At 37.7% G+C, this 21,991-nt stretch overlaps 1 protein-coding gene across 1 annotated transcript in view; it reads left to right on the top strand.

Moving 5' to 3' along the window:
• The window catches only part of LOC311192494 (VPS10 domain-containing receptor SorCS1-like), a gene marked incomplete at both ends in the record, with an annotated part of 294,792 nt that overhangs the window by 120,874 nt on the left and 151,927 nt on the right, over window positions 1-21,991 (top strand). Inside the window, one exon of the mRNA XM_084264978.1 lies at window positions 7,930-8,029. Coding sequence (XP_084121104.1) covers window positions 7,930-8,029 — 100 coding nt within the window. The remainder of the gene's footprint in view (window positions 1-7,929; window positions 8,030-21,991) is intronic.

Genomic DNA, 21,991 nt, shown 5'->3' with positions numbered 1-21,991 from the left:
AGGGTTTGCATCAGAGCAAGGTCAGTGTAGATCAATCCAGGTGGATCATTTCAGCAGAAGAGTGCCTAAGCCTATTCAGCACAATTCTTCCCAAGTTTTCAGGTAATTATACCACACCACACCCCTCAACACGCCAACAAACATTTATAGGGCCTCATGTTCTGCTTGGACAGTTGGAGGGGCTTCTAAGTTTCTGTCAATGTCTTGTCAAGTGTGTCAGCATTCACATGCTACTCAGATTATTAGGAAAATTCTTCTTTCTTTGTCCTTGCATTCAACAATCTTAAGTCTTGCTGCTGCCTAATGCTGTACATTATGGTATTAGTAGGTTTGCTGTTCTGTCTGTTCAACTGGGAACACTGGCACATTCATTGTTATTGTTTCCCTTCACTTCTCCCCTGACATAGGTACGCATAAGAAATAACGTCACCCTGATTACATGGCTTCCTTTTATCCTATATGGCCTGCCTTCCGTCCTGTTGGAAGTTTCCCACCCTCATCATCCCATGACTCCTGAAGTTACTAACCAAATTCTAGTTAACCTTGACAGAGGGACTCATAAGCCTCAGGCATATTGCACTACTAATTATTTTACCTAAAAATTTCCAAGTTGCAAAGGTTTTCTGCTTTTCCTTGGCCTTTTGAAAGTTGTGGAAGATATATTGTATTGTGAAAGGTGTGACTTGCTGAAGCTGCTATGATCGGGTTGTACTGGAAAGTGGATGGCTATGAAATAGTTACTTATACCACCTACATCTTGCATCAGTAGATGGAGTTTTAGCCATATGCCCTTTACTAAATATATGTAAAGCAATGGATGGTCTTTACTTTGGATAAAAGAGATGGAGGGACAGTTATTCTGCTTGAGCTGCTGAGTTGCTAACTCTCAACTGAAATAGCAGGGAAGACAAGTTAGTGAAATTTACTTTTCTTCAAGCATAATTTTAAGGGGAAATAGTCAGCCCATCTGGGTCATCTACAGAGAACATCTCCTGATCCTCCCATGTCCCTGTTGCCTTTATTTCTCATTTGGGAAAGATATCCAATGCAATGGGTAAACACTGGATTGGATGATAAAATATGAGCTGCTTTTCCTGCTTGTCACATCTTCAAATTATTTATAGCAATAATCAGATGAACTATATTAAGCCCAAAATTGCAAGAAATTTGAGTGTGTGTATTTCTGTTCATTTAGATTACTGCAAATAAAAGTTGATTAAAAGAAGAAGAAAATTGAATTTAATTTAACTGATTATGCAGAGACATGTCAATTTCATAGTTTCCTATTGTTTCTTTGTCATTTTCTTACCTCCTCTTGTCCTTGATGGCCGATGGAGGTAGGAAACTATTTTGTGATGAGAAAATTCTTTGCATAAGGGAAAAAATATGCACATTTAAGTACACTCATATAAAAATTCATAATTTCTAGTAAAAATTGCAGTCATAGCCCAAACGAAGCAAGATGTTTTCAAAATGGAGGTTTAAATCTGTTTTAAAATGCACATTTAAACTGTATTTAACTCTGTATTTCTTCCTTTCGACATTGATATTAAGGCTATTTCCAATCCTTATTTCCACACACAAAACCCCAGAAAACTCATGCTGTCAGGATGGAGTGGGAAGTTGGTGGAGCCTGAGGGGACTTGCATTTGGCTCTGTCACAGACTTTCTTCAAATGCAGGATTAGTTATCTATTCTTTCTTTCCATTTCCTGCACCTAGAAAGTGGGAACAGTAATACTTGCCAGCCTGCTGAGGGCTTCATGAGAAAAAACGTCATCAGAAATGTGTTTGCTTAGGCAGTGAGACATGTGGGTCCCTTGAGTTTTGAAATCTCTTCTTTTTCTTTATCCTGGAGATGTCTTTAAAAGTTAATTTCAACCTGACAGGGTAAATTTGAAGCTTTTTAATGCGGTGACATGTGCAGTGCCATTACAGACATTTAAAGAAATGCTAACCACCTCTTGACACTTCTGTCAGACCACTTAATGCTGGCCTCTTGAACCAAACACTTGTGAAGGAAAAAAAGCCTTTCTGAATTAGCTTTACTTTGGCTTAATCCTTGCTTAAGTCAAATGAACTATGCTAAATAGTAGCCAAGATTCATTAATAAAGTGAGGAAGAGGAGGCTAGGGAAGGCATAAAGACACAGCATGGTTGGTCCCAAGCGGTGGAAAGGCCTTTAGCAGAGGCAGTGTGTCAGGGACCTGAATCAGTGTAGTGTTGAAAGGCCTCTACTGCTCAGTGGGATAAAAGAGTTTTAAATAAAAATTCCCCAAACATTCTAATTCAATAACCTGGGTGTTGGGGGAAAAAGACCCATAACCATTCAGAATGTAACCTCAGGAGAGAAACTTGTATGATTGAGAGTGAGGTCTGGCCCTGTGCTTCATGGAAACTGCACCCACGGGTGCGGGATTCACTGTGGTTGCATCTTGCAATTGCTCTTCGATGTGGAGATGTGAAAATCCCCTCAAAATGTGTCAGCCTCTATGAAGTAGGCAAACAGTTCCCATTAGAAATGGGCAGGGCTTTGGGGAAATATTTATATAAGGAGTTAGAAAGACAGTCAGTGGTGAGAAGTGTGCAGGTGAAGCAACGAGATTTGTAAATCAAGAGTAATTTTCTATGAAAATAGTGTGGGATAATAAAACAGTTCTTCCCTGAGGGAGAAGCTGAGGTCAGACATTACTTTCTGGAAAACATACCAGGGTTACACATGAAGGAGTTAAATCAAAACAGGAATCAGACAAAAAGTGACATCTATCAATGGCTTGTGAAAAGCTTAATAGGAAGAACATATGAACTTAAATTGTTAGCTGTTGAAGAAGACTTTGACATTACAAGCTTTTGTGAAACATGGTGGCATGGCAAAAATCAATGGGAAACTTTAGTACTTGGCTATAAAACCATAAAGGAAAGAGTTTCCATTTAAGTGATGAGGGAATAGCACCTCAGCCTAGAAAGATCCCCGGAAAGAAGGAATGCAGGAGTCAACAACTTCACAGCAGAGTTCACAAACAGGCTTAAAACATTGTACACAGGAATGCAAATACACTCCAGAATTGCCAGCTCCAGTATTTTCCACATTCAGATGTGAAAGATCGTTTTTAATACCGTAAATATTCCTTTATTCAAAATCTCATTCAGTTGAAAGCCTTTTGTAAGCACAGCATGTAACTCCATACTTCTGCCCTCTGCGATCTGAAAGCCTTCTATCCAAAAATCTGCTCATGTAGAGACTAACACTATAGCAACTGGCAAATCTTGTGCTCAACTAGCCGATCTCTTTGGAGGTAAACCAGGTGGCAAATGTAGTTATGTGGAAGATTGGAACAGATGATCTAATAGTCATTGCTTTTTCTTACTTAAAATACCTGACTTCTGCCAGAAGTGAATTAATGTGCAGGAGAAACAGGCTAGAGACCCTATCTTCACACTGCTCCTGGTCATGACACGCTGCTCTGCTCTGCTGCTCTCTAACCACATTACAGATGCTTCTGGTCCTGCCTCCCAGGGCTGGCCGCCACTTGGACAGCAGTGAGAGAAGCAAATTAAACCAAAGAGAGTGAGGATGTAATACATTGACAGTCTTCTCATGGTAGAGGTGGGGGAGGCTGTCATGTTAATATGTGAAAACCAGATGTAACTGGTTGAAAAAGAAAAGAAAAAAAGGTAAATGGTGCCAATTAGTCACTGCTTCCTAATGATGCGTGTTATAATAGGATCTTAATCTGTTAACATAGGTCTTTTATGGGAAGAAAGCTGCATTCTAATAGGCAGGAGACATGATGTTACACGGTTTCAAGTCTACACGTAACATTTTTCTTTTTTCTCATGTAGTGTGCCAGAAAGGTCTCGTGAAAGCACACCTTGACCAAACAATCAACTGGTTGATTCCTCAGGTCTTCAGCAGCTTATGTAAAATAAATACAGACAACCTTAAATCTGTAACAAAAGAGAATAAACAGCAACTTGCTAGGGAATTTATTTAATCTATATATTCAAACTGACAGTCCTCTGAATTTTGGTCTGTGCCTCTTGAAAAAGAAGAGAATTTCCATAGGGTTCATGTTACTAGTTGATTCAGAATGCCTATTATAATTGTGAAATATTGGTAGGAATGGATTGAGATATATTCATGACAGTAGGTGGACTAATGGAATTCAGTGACTTTATTTAAAATGTGCAGGAGTTTATTATAATACTGTAATAGAAATGTCATTTACCCTGACGGGAGGAGAGGGAAAAGCCCTGTCAATGAATAATAATGAAGTTATTTAAATGTCAACTTTCTTGCAAATAGTTTGCAAAATATAAATTATTCTACATGTTTCTAGTTTTGTTTTAATTTATTAGTCAGGGAAGTCAGAGCTTCAGTTCCACAGTTTTGGTAATTTTTTTATACTGTCAAATGAACTAGTAATAATTAAAATGTTTATCTTCTTGGGTGTTTGCAGAAATCATTCTGCTTTACTGAAAAATAGGAAGTCTCATTCGAAACAGCTACTGGTAAAATTTGGGATGGATTTAATGGAAGCAATTATAACTAAAATGGGACAGATACAGTTCGGAATTGAGTCTAAATACTGTTTCTGAACATTCTTTTACTAAGGATCATCTGCATTTCAGTAACATCCACAGTGTCCTAACACATATCTATATTTTTCCATATTTATTTAGACTTGCATATATATATATATCAAATCTCAGTGTAGATCTTCCTATTTTGAACTCATCTGCACTTATTTTAACTTAGCCTGTAACTGTACTGAGCCAAATCAAGCCAAAAATGATACAATTTACACAGAGATTGAAATTAATGTCATGAAACATGCATAAACACACCCCTTCCTCGCAAACAATTTGAGAAAGCATTGCAACACGCATGTCAGTCTGCACCAGAAGTAATAAGGTAGGGTTTGTTGTTCACCTATTTACATAGAGTTTTTCTGTAGCTGTTGCTTTTCAGGAGATGGTTCAAAAAGTACAGAATTTCAGTTTTGTGCCCTGCAGATCCAGTGTTTAGTCTTTTCAGATTATTTATGCCATCATTTGCTTGCTCTGCTCTGCACTAAAACTGAGTTCTCTGTAGAGCTTCAACATGCTACAGCAGCCTACCACACAAAGTGTGGGACATGTTGGTTGCTATACACCCATTCCCCTTCAGATAATTGGGACTGAATTGTGAATCCTATGCTGCTGTTCCTGACTACACCCTGCTGAGGTGCATCTTTTTTTTGCAACGCTTCCAGGTTAGGCTGGCTTGCTGGGTCACCAAACAGCTGATACATTTTCATGGGTTAGGAGTTTCATGCTGCTTTATACACCCATTTAATAAGACAAATTAAGAGCTCATTATCCAGGCTACTAATCAATTCCTGCTTGTATACATATATATTAGGAATAAGATGAACACAGGTTGGTGATAACCCTGGGTTAGATCCCAGCAGAGGCTTCGTGTGTATTCAGCGTTTCATTTGATTCAATTCTTTTGTTCTGCTGCTCTGTGTGTGTGTATCTATCACCATTTCTTTGTGTTAAAGCACTTCTAGGTGCCTATCTGCTGTTGTATAACATTTACCTCCCTGTTAAAATTAAGGGTAATTGTAAAGTGTAAGAGAAAAAAAACCTTGTAACTGGGCAGGTAGAAGGATTGGCTATTGCTAGTTTAGAACATGATAATGAAAGTAAGATCCAGTAGTAGCTCCTTTGATTGCTTGTGTTTTTGTTCATCTGCAAAAAAAATTGATGTTTTTCTAAGCTTTCCAATCTTTCAGTTGCTTTTATAGATGTTGACAGAAGCACACGCTTCCATCTGTATATAACGTTACCTGTAAATAAAGCTATGAATGCAAAATAATTGCCTAGAGATTTGAAGTAAGAAATGGCTGGCAATTCTGACTACGATTACCATTTGCAATAGGGTTTCGACATCTGTTTGCTTGTGCTTTGGCAGGGATACTGACTGCTTTTCTTTAACAATTTCAAACGAGTTTTACGTGTCAGATTTTCTTCACTCCTCCTATCCTCTTTTGAAGGGTCCCACTTTGAAATCACTGTCACTGGCACAAAGAAGAACCATGTTATTTCATTAATATATTTTTTCCTAACTCAGCAGGTCAGATTTAGTCCTTAAAATCTTAATGTGTCTTTAGCAGCCCAAACTTTGCAAAGGATACGTGTTGGTTTTTAGGCAGACTGCAACAGAAAGACTAATTTCTGAGAAGACTTGATGGCGAGGTGGACAAGGTAACCAAAATAAAGCAGCAGTCCTTAGCAGAGCTGTGTCCAGTATCCTGCTGTGGCTCCCTTCACCTGAGTGCTGGAACATCTCTGAAATACTCAGAAATACCCATAACAGCATCCTCCTTCTCGGTCCACCAAGGAAATAGCTCTGTTAGCTTATATGTGCTCCTGAGACAGATGACCTTATAAAGGGAAAGATCAATCAGTGGATGAGAATTTGATGTTAATGTTCTAACCAACAAAGGTCATATATATGCACAGGGGTGCATATATTTATTGGGGGGAAAGGAAGAAAAGGAAAAAGCTATGGTCATAAACCTTAGGTTGATTGTTCGTTCACCAGGTCAGGTACATGCAAATGCCTTGATAAAGTTCCAGGATAGAAAGACTCAACTTTAATTGCACATTTTAGTACAATTCATCTTAATGGGTAAAACCTCAGCCTGCTGCCTTCTTGTTTTATTCATGTACTGGTTGCAAAATCTGAAATCCCAGAAGCTGTGGTATCAATGTAGATGTGAAAAAAGATTCAGAAATGTAACACCCTCCACACTTGGGGCAGGGGGGAGGGAAAGGAAACTGTAGACATTGTCTTAATACCTTTGTGAATTTAGCTGTTGTTTCCCAGATAGGAGGGAACCTGGAAATAATGGGTGCCTAGGGCTTACTTTATAATGACTGGTTTTAGAGTGATCAGCAGAAGGGAAAATTCATGTTGCTGTTTGCAAGTGAAGTTCTATATGGAGCCATTCATACTTTTAAAATATTTATTATATGTAAGAAAGTTATAGTTTTAAAGGTTTCTGTTACCAAGATATATGTCACTTTATATCAGTTTGTGGATATCACCTGTACTGCTTTTAGCTGATTATCTGAATCCCCTGGATATTAGGACATACTTCAGGCAAACATGAGCTACATAATGAACAAAACCTCTGCTGATAATTCATCTTGGTTCCAGTCACATGTTAGGAGCAGATGTTACAGGAACTCTGCATGATTTTTTTTGTTCACCTGTTTTGTTCTTTGCCAAGACATGTAGTCAGTGTCTCTATGGGCAACCCTCATACCACAAATATACTGTATTCTTCACTGAATAGTGCCTCTTAAAGCAAGAATAAAACACATGTGTCCATACTTCGTGCTAGTCCATGTGAAAAACCTATATAAATTGTAGATGCAATGCTCATGTATTTTGGTTTTCAAAAGGACATCAATGTGTTTTGCAGAAAACTGAACTCCAATTTCACCAAACAATGAGCTGGAGCAGCTCTTTTGGAATATGCTGAGAAAAGACTGTTATCTTAACAAAATTAGTCTAAGCTTGGAGTATAAAATGAATTGATAACTTTAGTCTCTTTCTATCTGCTATTTGGCTTTTCTGACAATCATCATCTTCTGCACTCAGAATGTAGCATTTCCTTTTGTACATGTTTATTTTAAAATGCTCTGGGAAGATGATGGTTTAATTTTTCCTAATCTAATTTAAATGCAAATTATAAGCACTCACATGATGCTGTGTGTATATAATTAAGTATCATTATATACTACATGAATCATTCAAAAAGCTCTAGAGAGCCATTCCGCTATGTAAAGCATGACTTATATTGAACAGCCGCCAAGTGACTTGTGGTTTTGTGATTAAGTGTTTGTACTTATGAGATCTCTCTTTGAATTGTAGGTCAACAGATTATGGGACAACGTATGAGAAGCTAAATGATAAAGTTGGTCTGAAGACTATTTTGAGCTACTTGTATGTTTGTCCAACTAACAAACGTAAGGTAGGTGATAACGTGGTGATGCAATTTCTGTCCTGGTGGTCTCTTCAGCTTTCCTGAATACCTGTTAGTATTTAAATGGTTGGAAACTCTTCCTGTCTCACTTCCCTTGAAAAGATATGTAGCAGTACCAAAATGTAAGCTAGTTTGTACCACTTATACTACTTACCAGTGTACTTTATGGAATACATGTTAGCAAAAGATGGCCATTAAATATATACGGGTAATAGGGATGGATTTAATTGTTTGCTTACCTCCTGGATAGTGATGATTTTGTTGTCTGAAAGTGAGAGACTCATTAAAACAGCAGAAATGCATCTACAGTGGCTAGACTCTATGTAACATTATTTGTCTTTTAAGCGCTCCCAATAGTGACCTGAACAGGATTTGATAAATTCCTGCAGAGAAAATGACTTCTGAAGCCCAGGAGGTTTTAATCATGCAAGCACCCTACTGCGTAACAATTTACCAAGAATTTCTAGCACTGACATATTCATGAAAGGAATCTGATGCCTTCTTTGAGATACATTTTTGAGAAAGTTTTTGTAATTTGAGGGGATGCAGTAGGTAGCACAGTTCGTAATGATTACTTGTATTCTCACATATGCTAACATATGGATAAGCTAGTAAATGATATTCTGTTTAAAGACTCCTTCACATGTTGTCTAAAAAAGAGTTTAACTCATATTTTGCGATAGGCAGTCATTACTACTTGTGCTTTAGTGTGGAAACTAAAAAGTAGTTTAAATTATCATGAAATTACTGACAATTTCATTTCAGATTTCCTCGTATGTTGGTCAAAAAAAAAAGAAAAGAAAACCAAAGCACGATTAAATAAGTGGCAGTGGTTACACCATTTTTCCTCTTGCCTTATTAGCTATGAGTCTACAGTGTGCATACAGTGGGTGGAAGGCCCAATTCCAGCTCTTTGCCAGAGGGAATATGAACCTGGATAGAGTAGCTCTCCATTGCTTTTTGTCCTAGTGGGTAATGTGAGTTATTACAGGCAAAACTGAATTGCATCAGCAGAAAATTCGTCTCACCTCTAAAAGACACTGTATTTGGACAGTTGAGGTCACTATGATGATGTTTTCATTATATTGAATAATTTCTGTATTCATTAAGACCAACTGTGAAAAGAAGAGAAAGCTGTCCTAAGCAGAGATGGTAATGCTTAGCTTTGTTCTCTCGTAGTTCATGTTTAACTCTTTGTTCCAAAGAAACAGGCACTTTTCATCATGAGTCATTTGACTTATTAAGAAAACAACCCTAGATGTTTTCTTCAGTTGACTGTAGGTGGAAGTCCATACCTCCACTGGAGGTGTAGGCATGTGACAGGGTATACTTGGTCCTGTCCTCTACTACCCCACCTGAGCCTGTGAATGCTGTTTTGTTCATAACAAAGGAACCTTTGAGTGATGTTCAGTGACTTTCTTCCTTCCCCTGGTAAAACAGTCTTTGCTAACACTGTAACATAAAACAAGAGTGGACTTTTGGGATCGTGCATTCCACTTCTTTGCTACAGGCAGCTGCTTGGTGTGGTCCTAACAAGACAGCTACAAAGCACTTTCTTAATGGTGTTCTGATTAATGTACTGCAGCTGTGGAATTCCAGTTCTTACCTATTCTGATGAATTGAGGTTTTGCTGAAAGATCCTCAGAAAAATAATTTGCCCACCACTTACCATTGTAATGCCACCAGATTCGTTTCTTGTACCTACCTACGTTTCTGTGATTGCACAAGACTGGAAAAATGTGTAAGGGTGGAGAGATAAATGATCATAATCAAAACAGACAAGAAAAAGTATAGGTTCAAGTCTCTTCATAAAAGTCAGATTAAATTGGGATTAAATGGTCCTAAATTAGTGGTGAGATGGTTGGTTTTCTGGTCTGCAAGCACACATTGCACCTTCCTACTCCCTTCCTTGCACTGCTACCCTTGTTTGTGTAGCCATCTGGTGAGCTGGATTGAGGACTAATCTGTCTGAAAGCAAGTCCCTTTCCAGCTCAAAAACCAAATAGATGAAAGGAAAAGGCTTTCAGGTGGAAGGGTGGACCTGCGTGTTCTGCCAGTAGACTGCACTAATTTGGCCTATAATCAATATGGGACAGTGCCAGAGGAAAGCTGCAACACCTGGGATGAAAGGACCTATGTAATGGTCTGAGACTGGATTTTCCAAAATTTATTTCGACAGAAGCAGAATTAGGCTTGCAGGGAGAAATTTTGGAGGATCTGCTTATGCTATTTCTGTAGATCATCGGGCCATTCCTCAATAAACATTTAACTTTAGGCACCTAGCTAGTTCCCAGTGATTTAGTGAGCATAGGGAGGAGAGTGTAAAGCTGTATTATATTTCCACACTAAAAATATTTTTTCAGTGAAAGCAAAAATACTAAAACTGGATCTTTATCATACCTGCTGTGGAATGGAAAGTAGAAGGAAATATATTTACAAATTTTGCCATCTTGAACTTTTTTAGCAAAAAATCCCAGATCCTGAGATCTGATATCCCTCACCATAGCTGCCATCAAAATTGATTACTCTGATTACTTTGAAAGTTGCATCTCATTTCACTAACGTGGGGTGGGGAGGGATACCTGTGGATATTTTTCTTTTAAATGTAGGACTCCACTACTCTAAAATCTATGAATTTTTGAACACTCATACATGTGAAGGGTTTATACACTACTGCAGTTAATACTGGGCAAACTCTAACAGCATGCTTTCCCTAACTATTTGTTATATGTGGTAAGTGATTTGTCTGACTGCATCTGCAGCCTTCCACGCTCTTCATTCCACAAGGTTTTCCGTAGCAGAGAAAAAAAGGCTTCTTCAGTAGTGGAAAAGAAAGGGGGAAAATTTTATCTTTAAGGTATTGTGTTACAACAGTGATTCGTTAGGGGGGGCAGCAAGTACTTAACTTACTGAAGTTGTCTTCTTTCCAAAAAAGAAAAAAAAAATCCATTTAGCTCATGCTTCACTGTTAGGAATAGTCCCATTTAAACAGAGGGGACGTGTTAAACTTCGCTGACTTGAGACTGATTGCTTATAAAAAAAAAAGAGTATATCCTGTACCTAATCTTTCTGTTTCTCTCTAGGCAGAGGAGTTGGAACAATTAACCGTAGAATACATGTTATTTGGTTTATTCAAATAATTAATAGATTTGTTAATGAATTGCAGATGATTTTCACATTCTGGAAAAGAACAAACAGCAACATGTGTCAAATATATAGTTTGTTATAATTTATTTGCTCTTCTCCATCTAGAAAAAGAATGCATCTATAAATACATAGGTTTTGCAGTGCTTCCCACACTCTATGAATGCCAATTTCTTTCTAAAAGCTTCTGACTGCCAATTCTTGTCTCTTTATTGAACAAAATTAAATCCTTTAACCAGAAATTGCAGGCGATGTCGTATTACAAAGGGTGTTTTGAAAATAAAGATGAGAACAAAGTCAACCATTATTTACAATTTAAGCTGATGACCTATTACTGATGCTGCATGTTTTTCTAAATTACAGTATTTTCTTAAGGAAATTACAGAAAATTGTAACATTGCAGTGTATAAATCCTGGCAATTCCAGATATGGAAACCCTGTTTTTTCAGTATTTTCTCTTTTCACTGAATTACTGTACTACCTGGTCGTGTGACTAATGACACAGATCAGAGGGAAAAATGTGACCCATGGATCTTGCTAAAGACACAGAGCCTGTTTGAGTATTTGTCAACAAGACTAGCAGAGAGAATCCCCAACATGTCATAAATCCCTAGGCTTAGGTGTGTCAACATTGCTTTATTTGTTAGGTTCATAATGCCTTTTGTGAGGGGAAATAAGACCATTTAAATGCTTCTACATGAAGAAATAATGTTTGGAAATAACACACTGGTGGGTTAGAAATTAAACTAAAATAGAAAGCCGGGTTTATATCTCGAAAATCCATTTTTGCAAAAGTTTGTCATTTACTTTGCTGGAAACTCACGTGCTCTGTTTAATGTTTTTTCTTTATAAAAGCCTTTCACGTAGGCTGCTTTTAAGCATTGTATGGAAAATCATAGATCTATGTAAATAGAAAGTGAACAGCGGTGGGGACTCTACAATTGGTTTAACTAGAGGTTTTCTTTGACTCAAGAAGTGCTGCTGGCTAATTTAGACAGTGTATCCTTGGAGGAACACACTGTGTTCTTTGCAAAGAGCCAGTCTGTGCAGCCCATTCCTTCTTTGTACTTTCAAACCTCTGCATCCCTGTATCTTCAGTTAATTAATAAAATGCTGGGTGATTGTATCTGCCAGCAAGTTTTATGCTATTAATAGGACTAGTGCATCAGATATTTCCTGTGAATTTGAATTTTTGTGTTAGTTTGGGTTTTTTTTTTGTTTTCTCTCCCCCTTTCTTTCTGTAAACCTGCCTTCAATTTTCCCTTTATTCCTCCAACTGTTCAGATTTTAATTGCTGTGCGCTACAGTGTCCTCTTTTCTTTCTCTCTAAAGATGAATGGATTACAGATGCATTCCTCATCTTTTATATTTAGTGGCCATGATTAGCACCTTTATCACAGCATGTTAAGCACTGTCCTGTTGCGCGTGTGGCTCCAAGATAACGGATATTTATATTGTAAATATAATTGCATGGGTTTCAATGCTGGCTAGATACCTAACTACTTCAAATTAATTTCTATTAATGAGTTTTAAATGAAAAGAATGGCGGCCTAGCCTTCTGTTCTTTCTAGCATTGAGTGCAGGTGGTGGAGAGAATAGTTTGCAAATGTTTCTGTCCGTGAAGACAGGAGAAGATTTACCCTTGTTAGCTCAAATGGGAATGATTGACTGCTACTTTGTATCCTGGAGTATTAGAGGAGTTAATTTGCTTCAGGGAGGTTCTGATTTGGAATGTAAACTGCTCAGCTGTATGAAGTCTAAAACCCAGAATTGTGTTCTTTATGCTGGCCTTTGCAACTGCTCTTCTGAGAATTGAGGAATTCCTGATCCACCTGACATTGCTGTTGCTGTGGAATCTGCTACCCTCAGTTGCTAAAATCAGATTGGGAACACTTCTAAAGTTCTTCTCTGTGACCACTCTTATCATGGAAGGCTTTAGCAGACTGATGTGACGGCAAGTCTCCATTTTTTACTTGAGGAAAACCAGTTATTTCTAATGGTGTCTTCCTTGTAAGCCTCTCTAAATCTTAGTGTAAAGACTATATCGGGTTTATATTGTAGAGGTTAGAGCACAGCAGAGCTCTAAGTACACCTCACACTAGACTGATCCAGATCCCGTGGTTGTCAAGGGATGGCATCCTTAGCAAATTAGGCACAGTGGGAGACCCAGGGTCTACGGTCGATCAGTCATGCCAATAGCCCAAAGTGCTATTGCAGTCCACTCTTGCAGAGATAAAATCAATTACTCTGTTGCTCTCCTCTTTTCATTTCGAAGGAAAGGTCCTTGTTAGCTGCAGGCTGTGAGTGCAGTCTTCAAAGAGACAGTCATAAGAGACCAAAAAGGCATTGTCTCACAGATGTGAAAAGTGGTTTCTTGGGTTTTCAGTTATTTTTTAAATGATGTAGTGCCCAGGAGATTTCAAGGAGACATTTAATAAAAGGTTTTTTTCTAACATTTTGAAAGGGAGAAACTACCTTGTACTGAAGTGTTTTGCAGATTGAAACATAGATTCCATCAAATGAAAACTTCTGTTTGGATTAAATCCCATATAACATAGGAAGGCACGTGAAGCCCCCAGATTTGTTTTAAACATCTCATCTGCTGTGACCATGAATAGCCTCATCTTTTACTTCATAGGAAATATTTTGTAAGGAGGGTGTCAAGAGAATGTGGGGTGGGATTCATCTCCTGATTTTGCCAATCTGATAGGCAACTTGGAGTAGATAGCACTACATATGCCTTTTCTCCAATGGCCCTTGAGTGTGAACACAGGGCTTCTTCCTCACTTGTAACTTTTCTGTAAATATGATGGTAGAAATAAATGTTTCATTCACCTGTTTTCACTTAAGATTTCACCTCCTGATCAGAAAAGAGTTGAAATCCTGAACCTACAAGAGTTATTGTCTTGGACTGCAGGGGTGGTTCATTGGACTTCTGATAACACTGTACACATGTAAACAGTTCACTGCCTCCAGGAAGAGAGATGTCTCACCCCTTGAATTAAGAAATTTTTCATTTTCTGCAGTTCAGCAATAATGATGCAGTAAGTCTACTAGTATTTAAGCAAGTCTATGACTAGACTTACTTGTAGTAAGTCTACTACTATTGGTGATGACTGGAAAGTCTTGTATCCTTATGGTAATACATATGTTACAATTTTCACTTCAGCTTGTAATATCTTTAGATTCAAGACTAATGCTTCTACCCATGCACAAGATAATCAAGTATAGACCTGATTTGCATTTCAGAAGAATATCTTTTCTACCCCTCACCCCATATAAAAACAAGGATAAACTGAAGACCTGGTGCTGAGTTCATGGGAAATGAATAATTAAAAAACATTTGGTCCACTTTAACAAAGTGAAGGCAGAGTCTCATCTTTCAAAGTGAATATTTTGACTTTTGAAGTGTCTGGCAGCATTCACTACCAAACTTTCTGATTCATGGCTATAGCATATGACAGCTCTCACAATAGCCATTACACCCGAAGCCCTTGCCATTATTCTACATCCATATCTCTTCGTGGATTTGAAGTGAAATCAAAGCCCATTTATTCTGCTGCTGCTCTTGTAAGGCTATCAAAAATAGTGGCAGTTTTGACATTTTCCCACTCAAAGTAGTACTACAGTATGCTGTTGTATCTCTCAGAAGTCTCCAAGGGCACACTGAATGTTGAAACGAATGATAGGGAAGTATGAGCCATGGAATTCAGTTTTTAGAGCTAAGATTCACCCAGGCTGAGGAAGGGTTCAAATGTGTTCCTTCCACACTCTCACCCTTGTTTTCTATAAACTGGTCAGTTAAAATTTATGCAAGATAGTATCTTGTTGAATGTCCTTCAATGCTTTTATGCCCTTTTAATTCCTCTGTGATTTACCAAGTATTCTGGAACAGATGATTCTCTTTTGGCAAGAAAGGATATATGCCAGCAGCTTAGAGAACAGAGGAGTGATAAGTGGTTAGTTGCAGCCCAAATACAGGCAGCTGGGATTGATGGTGGTACAAGAATATGTCTAGCTACAAAGCGGACCTGTCTTATTGTCAAACCTGTACTTCCATCTATTTCCGTAAGTAAGACAGGCTGTTTAAACCAGGAAAAAATCCAGTTGTCATAATATTAGGGGTTTTTTTCTTATGAAAAAACTATCCTCGAGCAATAGAAAATCAGCTTGTTCTGTGTCCTATAAAATTGGACTAAAAAATGTAGGGCAGTTTTCATTTACTTCTGGATTTTGAGCCATTAAAAACATATACCTAATTTCACTTCTACATCATTTCACTTTTGTGTTGTGGTATGAACATATTTCTTTGGTCATGAAATGTGGAAGACGTCTTTTTACCATATGACATCAGAGGTTTGCCTTAAAGAGAAAAATAACATGATATAGTGGTATAACTATATGATGTCAGGTTTGTTGGGGATTGGAACGGATAATGTAAAAAGTAATAAATGTATGAATATTAACCATAGGAGCTCTGAACTCAACTGTCCCTTGTCAGGCCTACAGCAAAGTTGTCATATGTAGTATTTGTTAATTAGGAGATTGTGTAATTTGTAGTGCGTGCTTATCATCAGCTTGCAATTGCTCACTCCTTTGCTAGTCCAGATATGTTAGGAGGAAATGAATGACTAAATGACAGGATCCTTGAGTGTTATGCCTTCTGTCTGTCTGTACTTTGAGTACAAGGAGAAGAAAATGAAGAAAATAAGAAAAATATTCTTGATTCTGAAACTTCTGATTGATAAATGCTGGTAAATGCAGAGAGGGGAGTGATGGCAAAGATTAATGGATGTAATTAGAAAGCTGTCTAGTTGCTAAGAAAATGTGGAATTTGGCTTGTATGCAGATAGCATGAGAATTAGAAACCAACAAGTGGTGACTCATATATCCAAAGTAACAGGTCATTGCGGAACCAGCCAAGTTTCTTAGAGAAAATGGGAATCCTTCAGTGCATGGATGGAGAAAATACTGCAAAACTGTAAATGAGCTTTTCCTTTTAGTACTAAGAAGTGAAAGAGTTAGGCTTCTTGTTGCAAGGGCAGGATAGATTTCCCAGAGCCAGAAGAGGAAAAAAAAATTGAGTTTAAGATAACACACAACAGAGAATTCAAGGGTCAAAACTAGCTGAAAACAAAGCATGATAATCCATATCTTTGTCTCTTGAGTCTTTTGGTTCCCATCTCTCCACCTCTTTCACACAAAAGGAATTAAAACATTTAGGTGGGATATAAATTTGATCAGTGATAGAACCCAAGAGAATGACAAAAGCTGGATATTAGGAAGAAGCTCTTTACTGAGTGGGTGGTCGGACACTGGAACAGGCTCCCCAGGGAAGCGGTCGCAGCACTGAGCTTGACTGAGTTCAAGTAGTGTCTGGATGATGCACTCAGTCACGTGCTCTGACTTGTCTGGCCCTATGTGGAGCCAGGAATTGGACTTGATGATTCTTCTGGGTCCTTTCCAACTCAGAATATTCTATGATTCTGTGATATAACTTGGGGAACAAGGAAAATTCAATGTCTATTACACCTTGGAGAGTAATGCTGCAGAGAGGCTGGGGGTAGGAACTTCTGTTTACCGTCATTTGGCTTTCAGATGGGTACAGTCTCCTACAAATTTGCACAAAACCAGTTTTTTTTTTCTGTGGAGGAGTCTCTTCTATGTTCAGAAATATTGAATTGTGGTCAAAGGTTCTTTTAAGGTAGGATTATTTTAAGGATAAATGATAGCAGAGGAGAGAAAGGAAGTGTAGCAGTGATAATGGCCATAATTGGAGATAGTGCTGAATGGAGCATAGAGAGATTGACATTAACCAAGTAGACCAAATTAGGTTCATAAAGAACTATCAGAGGAGTTCTTGTCGTGTATTCTGCTACAGTGGATGAAGTCCTAAACCACTTTTTCCTGATGACTTTTTCATTGATAGGGGAGGGTAATCAGACCATGGTGAATGTTCAGGACACACTTGTACCTTCACAGTGTTTTGTGCACATTTGCTAAGAAATGTGAGGATTTGGGAGAAATACTTGATAGTAAATTTTTAATGTGGCCAACTGTTCCCATAAATATGGGAGCCAATACATTGTATTGCTGATTTTTTTTTTTTTTAAATTGTCTATGCAGTAAAAAGACTGGAGGTGGTGGAATATTTTCCAAAGTTAAGAAATGTTTAAATTAACATATTATTTGACAAGAAAGAATCAAATTTACAAAGAGTTCTGTTGCATATAGAACGTTATGAATAATGGCTTTTGCTATTTAGAGAGAGAAAAATTTTATATTGATTGAAAGTGCATATTACTATTCAACCTTTTTTTTTCCTGCTCAGGTGATCTGAGGCTTTTCTGTCTTGAAATTAATGTTAAATCGACAGTGCTTTTAGAGTGAAAAGCTAAAATAATTTTTTTTTAATGTTTCCACTGTTAAATTCTGAATAGATTTACCAAGATAAATCCTACTGAAAACAATAGACGTTAACAATGATAGTTGAATTACATTCTTAATCACTTTGCTGATTCTTTCATTGTCAGAAGTCTGCCCTTAACAGTTTAAATACAGTAAACACTGAATTTTCCTTTGCACATATGTAGTTAGGTTTCTCTGTGTCTCTGTGGATACATAAAACCTCTCCAGTCCTATATATCTAATTCCTTCATCAAAGGAAATAAGGAGAATTGGAAAGGAGTGCAGTGAACAACACATGGCAATGGAAAAAAGAGGGGGCAATGATACTAGCAATTTAAGCAATTTACCATAGCTGAGCAATTTAGATGTAGCAAGAATTTACAGATGCTAGTCCCCTATGAGGACAATCTTTGGGAATATGTACAAAGGAACATGGGAATAAACTCTGATCTAGTCCTTGCATCCCAAATTCCTTGTGTGCAGGCATTTCTCAGGGTTTTTTTCTCTCCTGCTGAGTGATGAGATGCTTGTGTGGTTGTATCAATATATTTTTTCCATGCAGACAGACCAAAGATACACATAGAAGGCAATGGGACATGTTATCCGTGATACTGCATAGTTAAATAACAGAAACAGTCTCATTTTTTGATGATCAATCTTGCCTCAGAATGACCAGGTGTATCTTCAGCAGACAAATTTTTAAATTCAGTTTTCACTGGTTTAGGGCTTCTTTGCACAGCAAATTGCACAAAGTTTGAACGTTATCTTGGTGTGTTGGGTTTTTTCAGCCAGAATGTTTTAGAACATGTAAGAATTTAGCCTTGGGCACATGGTGTGGATGTTGGGCTCTCTTTGCTCATAGGTTCAGCATTTTCTGTGAACTCTACTCATGAGCATGTTGCTAGCCCTGAATATAGCTTTCTGGTGAAGACAATCCACTAGAAGTTCCTTAAGAAGAGGCATGACAGTAGGTTTACAGCTGTTTCTGGACATGATGCAGGACTGAGAACTTAGTATTATGTTATCATGACTCATCTTTCTGCATCAAGCCCATGTCTCTTCTGTCCTATTCGTAACTTCTTAATGTTCAAACAACATCTGTTCCTTTGGGTTCTGGTGCACAACTTGTCTCCCCCTTATTGCAATGGCAAATAATGGATGTGATAGCATAGGAAACCTGAGGGACAGCAGTCTGTGCTAGGGTTTTGGCATTCAGGGAAAGAAATGCAAACACGTCCATATGCCCTCCCTAATCAATGCTGTTCAGCTCCCAGAAAGTCAAGCACAGTTGCAGATGAACCAAAGGCAGACAGACATTATCAGCTGGGGATGAAAGTGCAACAGTTCCTCTGCCCACATCTTGAGACCTTTGTTCATTTACAGATTCTGTGTTAATAGGTACTTGAAAAGAAATATTGTCAGTCCTAGTTTATGAATGAGATCAAAGGTATATTTTGCTGAGGTCAGAAAATAATCAGCTGCCATGGCAGGCACTGAACACAGGATTTTGCTTGAAATTCTAGCTGCAAAATCATCTTTTCTTCTAATTCATGTCATTCTGTAAGATCTGATCACCTTTAATAACATTCCTCTCTGGCAGGGAATCCTGAACTGCATCCAGCCATGCAAGTTTGTACCCTTCATTTAGATTGCTAAAAAAAAAATAAATTAAAATAATCTTTTCATTACCAAAACATAATAGAAGGGAAAGAAGAAAACATTATTCAATACTTGCTTGGAAGAAAAGTAGCACTAGGCCATTGCAGAGAGAAAGAAGCTTAAGTCAGTCATCCAGTGTAGCAGTGGGCAAAGTTCACAAATCATCTGCTGCCTTAGACCCCTGTGTGTCTAACACTAGTGTAAACTGCAATATTCCGTTTTTATCTTGAAAATAAATAAATTTCTCCCACACCTTTCAAACGTGTATGGCATTTCGAACCTTGAAGCTGAGAGCTATCTTCCAAGTCACATCGCTTGTTAAAGTATTTCACCATTCACATTTTAGAATACCTCTGCCAGCAAAACTCTTCTGTATGTTCCAGGATGCCAAACTTTTCCTTTTGCTACTGTTTCAAGTGTGTTACTGACATTTACAGGCTCTCACGGGAGCATTCAGTCAATTACCACCAAAGACTCCCATTGTTCCAAGGAGACTGACCTTTCCCCTTGGACACCAATTAAAATCTGTTACTTTCATTCCCATAGTGCTTGCTGTAATTGGAGCTCTGGCTCTTTGCCAGGTAGAATTTTTTGGGTTTTCCTCTCCTGAAACTTTGCTAAAGATAACAGAATTCAAAAATATATGTATATACTTTGGGGATAACAATGTCATTTTATTGAAGCTTTTACATTAGTCTTTCATTTGTCATCAAGGGTGTAAGAAAAGTCCAGGTGAAAGAATAGCTATGCTTTATGTGATGCCATGGCTGACTTGCATCCCCTTTTAGGCTTTTTTTTTCTTCAGCTAGAGTGCTCCAGTTATTCTACACCAGAGATTTGCCAGCAACTGAAGGACAAACATGCTATGGGCTTGCTAGTACCTTACTATGGTGCCTGAAAGTTGAGTGAAGAAAGGTGAAGAGCTGTGTGTACCTGTCAAGGTCTTGAGACTCAATGTCTGTCCTTTCTTGTATTACAAACTTCTAGAAATAAAGACTGCTAATACTGCATTACTAGTAGCATAGCTTCATATTGCAGTTAAAATTCTTGCTGTAAAAATATAATTCTGTACTTAGTCTTTTGACTAACTTACAATCCCTCTTTCAATTAGAATTATTAGGGTAGAAGTGACTGCTGATGAAGTATGGAGGATTTTTCCTGTACTGAAGGTGTCTGTCTGAGAAAAGACACGTGGTCAGATATTGCATCTGTCAGAATATGACTTTTGTGAAAAATCAGGGTTTTGAAAAATGTGTTTGGATGTCTGCTTTTTTGTCATCTTTTCTAGTTTGGGATCTTTGAATTTATGTTAAAAGTGTGTATGTTCAACCTATTGCTTGACCCTCAGCGTTTCTTAAGGAAAATAGTTGTGTGTTATCTTGGTATTTATCAGAGAAAGAAATTCAGTTTTAAGATTAGTGTACTATAGATGGTTGGGTAATAGATGGTAGGTTGGCCAGAGGTTTCTAAATCATGATGATAATGAAAAATTCTGAAAAATCTTGTGTTTATCAGTTTGCACAAGTCTAATTCCAAGAAAATAAGAATTGCTTAGAAAATGGTTGTGTTGTATATAAACCAGTATAATACTCACCAATATCTCCATGTCTGATAGCTATGAAGCAACTTCTGATTCCATTTTCTTCTTGGTTTTGGTATAAGGCAGTCTGGTTTTGTTGCTTATTCACTTGTTTTGCTCAAGTCTTTTAATATTCTAGTAAGACAGTGGGCCATATTTTGACATTTTGGTGTAGAATGATTTCTGTGCCTTCGTGCCCAAGTAAAATAATCAAGACCTTCAGTTACCAGCTGGTACCAAATAAATTTATACTTGGTATCTTGGATAAGTTGCAGGTGGTTCTAGGAATGTATGTAGGTAAGATGAGGGTTTATTTTTGCTTCAGATATAAAACTGCATGGCACCTTGATTAACTAGAGTTATTACCAATGTTTCTCCTGAGCTCATATTCTTCCTTTAGTGGAATTTGATGAAACATTAAATTTCCTTCTTCACAGTGACTTGAAACTGTCTGTTTTAAGTGATGTAAAGCTGTCAACAGCCACTGAGCTTTACTGTTGAGCAGGAACATGAGATAAACCTTTCTTCTATGGTCCAAGGAGGATCACAGGTCCTAGAAGAGAGTTGCTTGTGTATTTTGGTTTCACACATACCTTTTATCTTAAGGTTTCTATCTCTCTGCCAATTCAGGGTATCTCTTTTCCTTAATCTTCCCTAGAACAACACTACCAACAACTGGAAGTACTGATGGTCCTTTATACCATTCTGAACTTTTAATGCTCTTTCTGTTTGCTTGTTTGCTTTTGCTGGTTCCAGAAGGTTGTTTTAGATGTGAATCAGGCTCAAGATTGATTTTTATGTCTAATAAACCCAGAAAAATAAAACTTTCTGAACTGGGGGCTGAATTAACTGCAGGAACAGATTTGTCAAGCCCTGCTAGATACTATTTCATATATTATGGGGAAAATAAAAAATATCTAAAAGTAAAAATAAAAAGTATTTTATAGAAGGGTTTGAAATTTCCCTAGGGATAAACTACAACCCCTACTTATTTCTTTTTTTTTTCCCCCTGGCCATTGGAAGAGGTAAGTAAAAGATTATGACTTAGGAGGCAACCCCTGGGGATGAATGCAAACTTTCTATCATCTGAAGCCAGCAGGAGGCAACTAGGTTTGCATGATAAAGAGGCAGTTTATCATCTGTGCTGTTATGTGCTTTAA

This window comes from Gallinula chloropus (genome assembly GCF_964237585.1).
Source record: "Gallinula chloropus genome assembly, chromosome: 5".
Taxonomy (NCBI): Eukaryota; Metazoa; Chordata; class Aves; order Gruiformes; family Rallidae; genus Gallinula; species Gallinula chloropus.
This window is presented reverse-complemented; position numbering and strand designations above follow the sequence as displayed.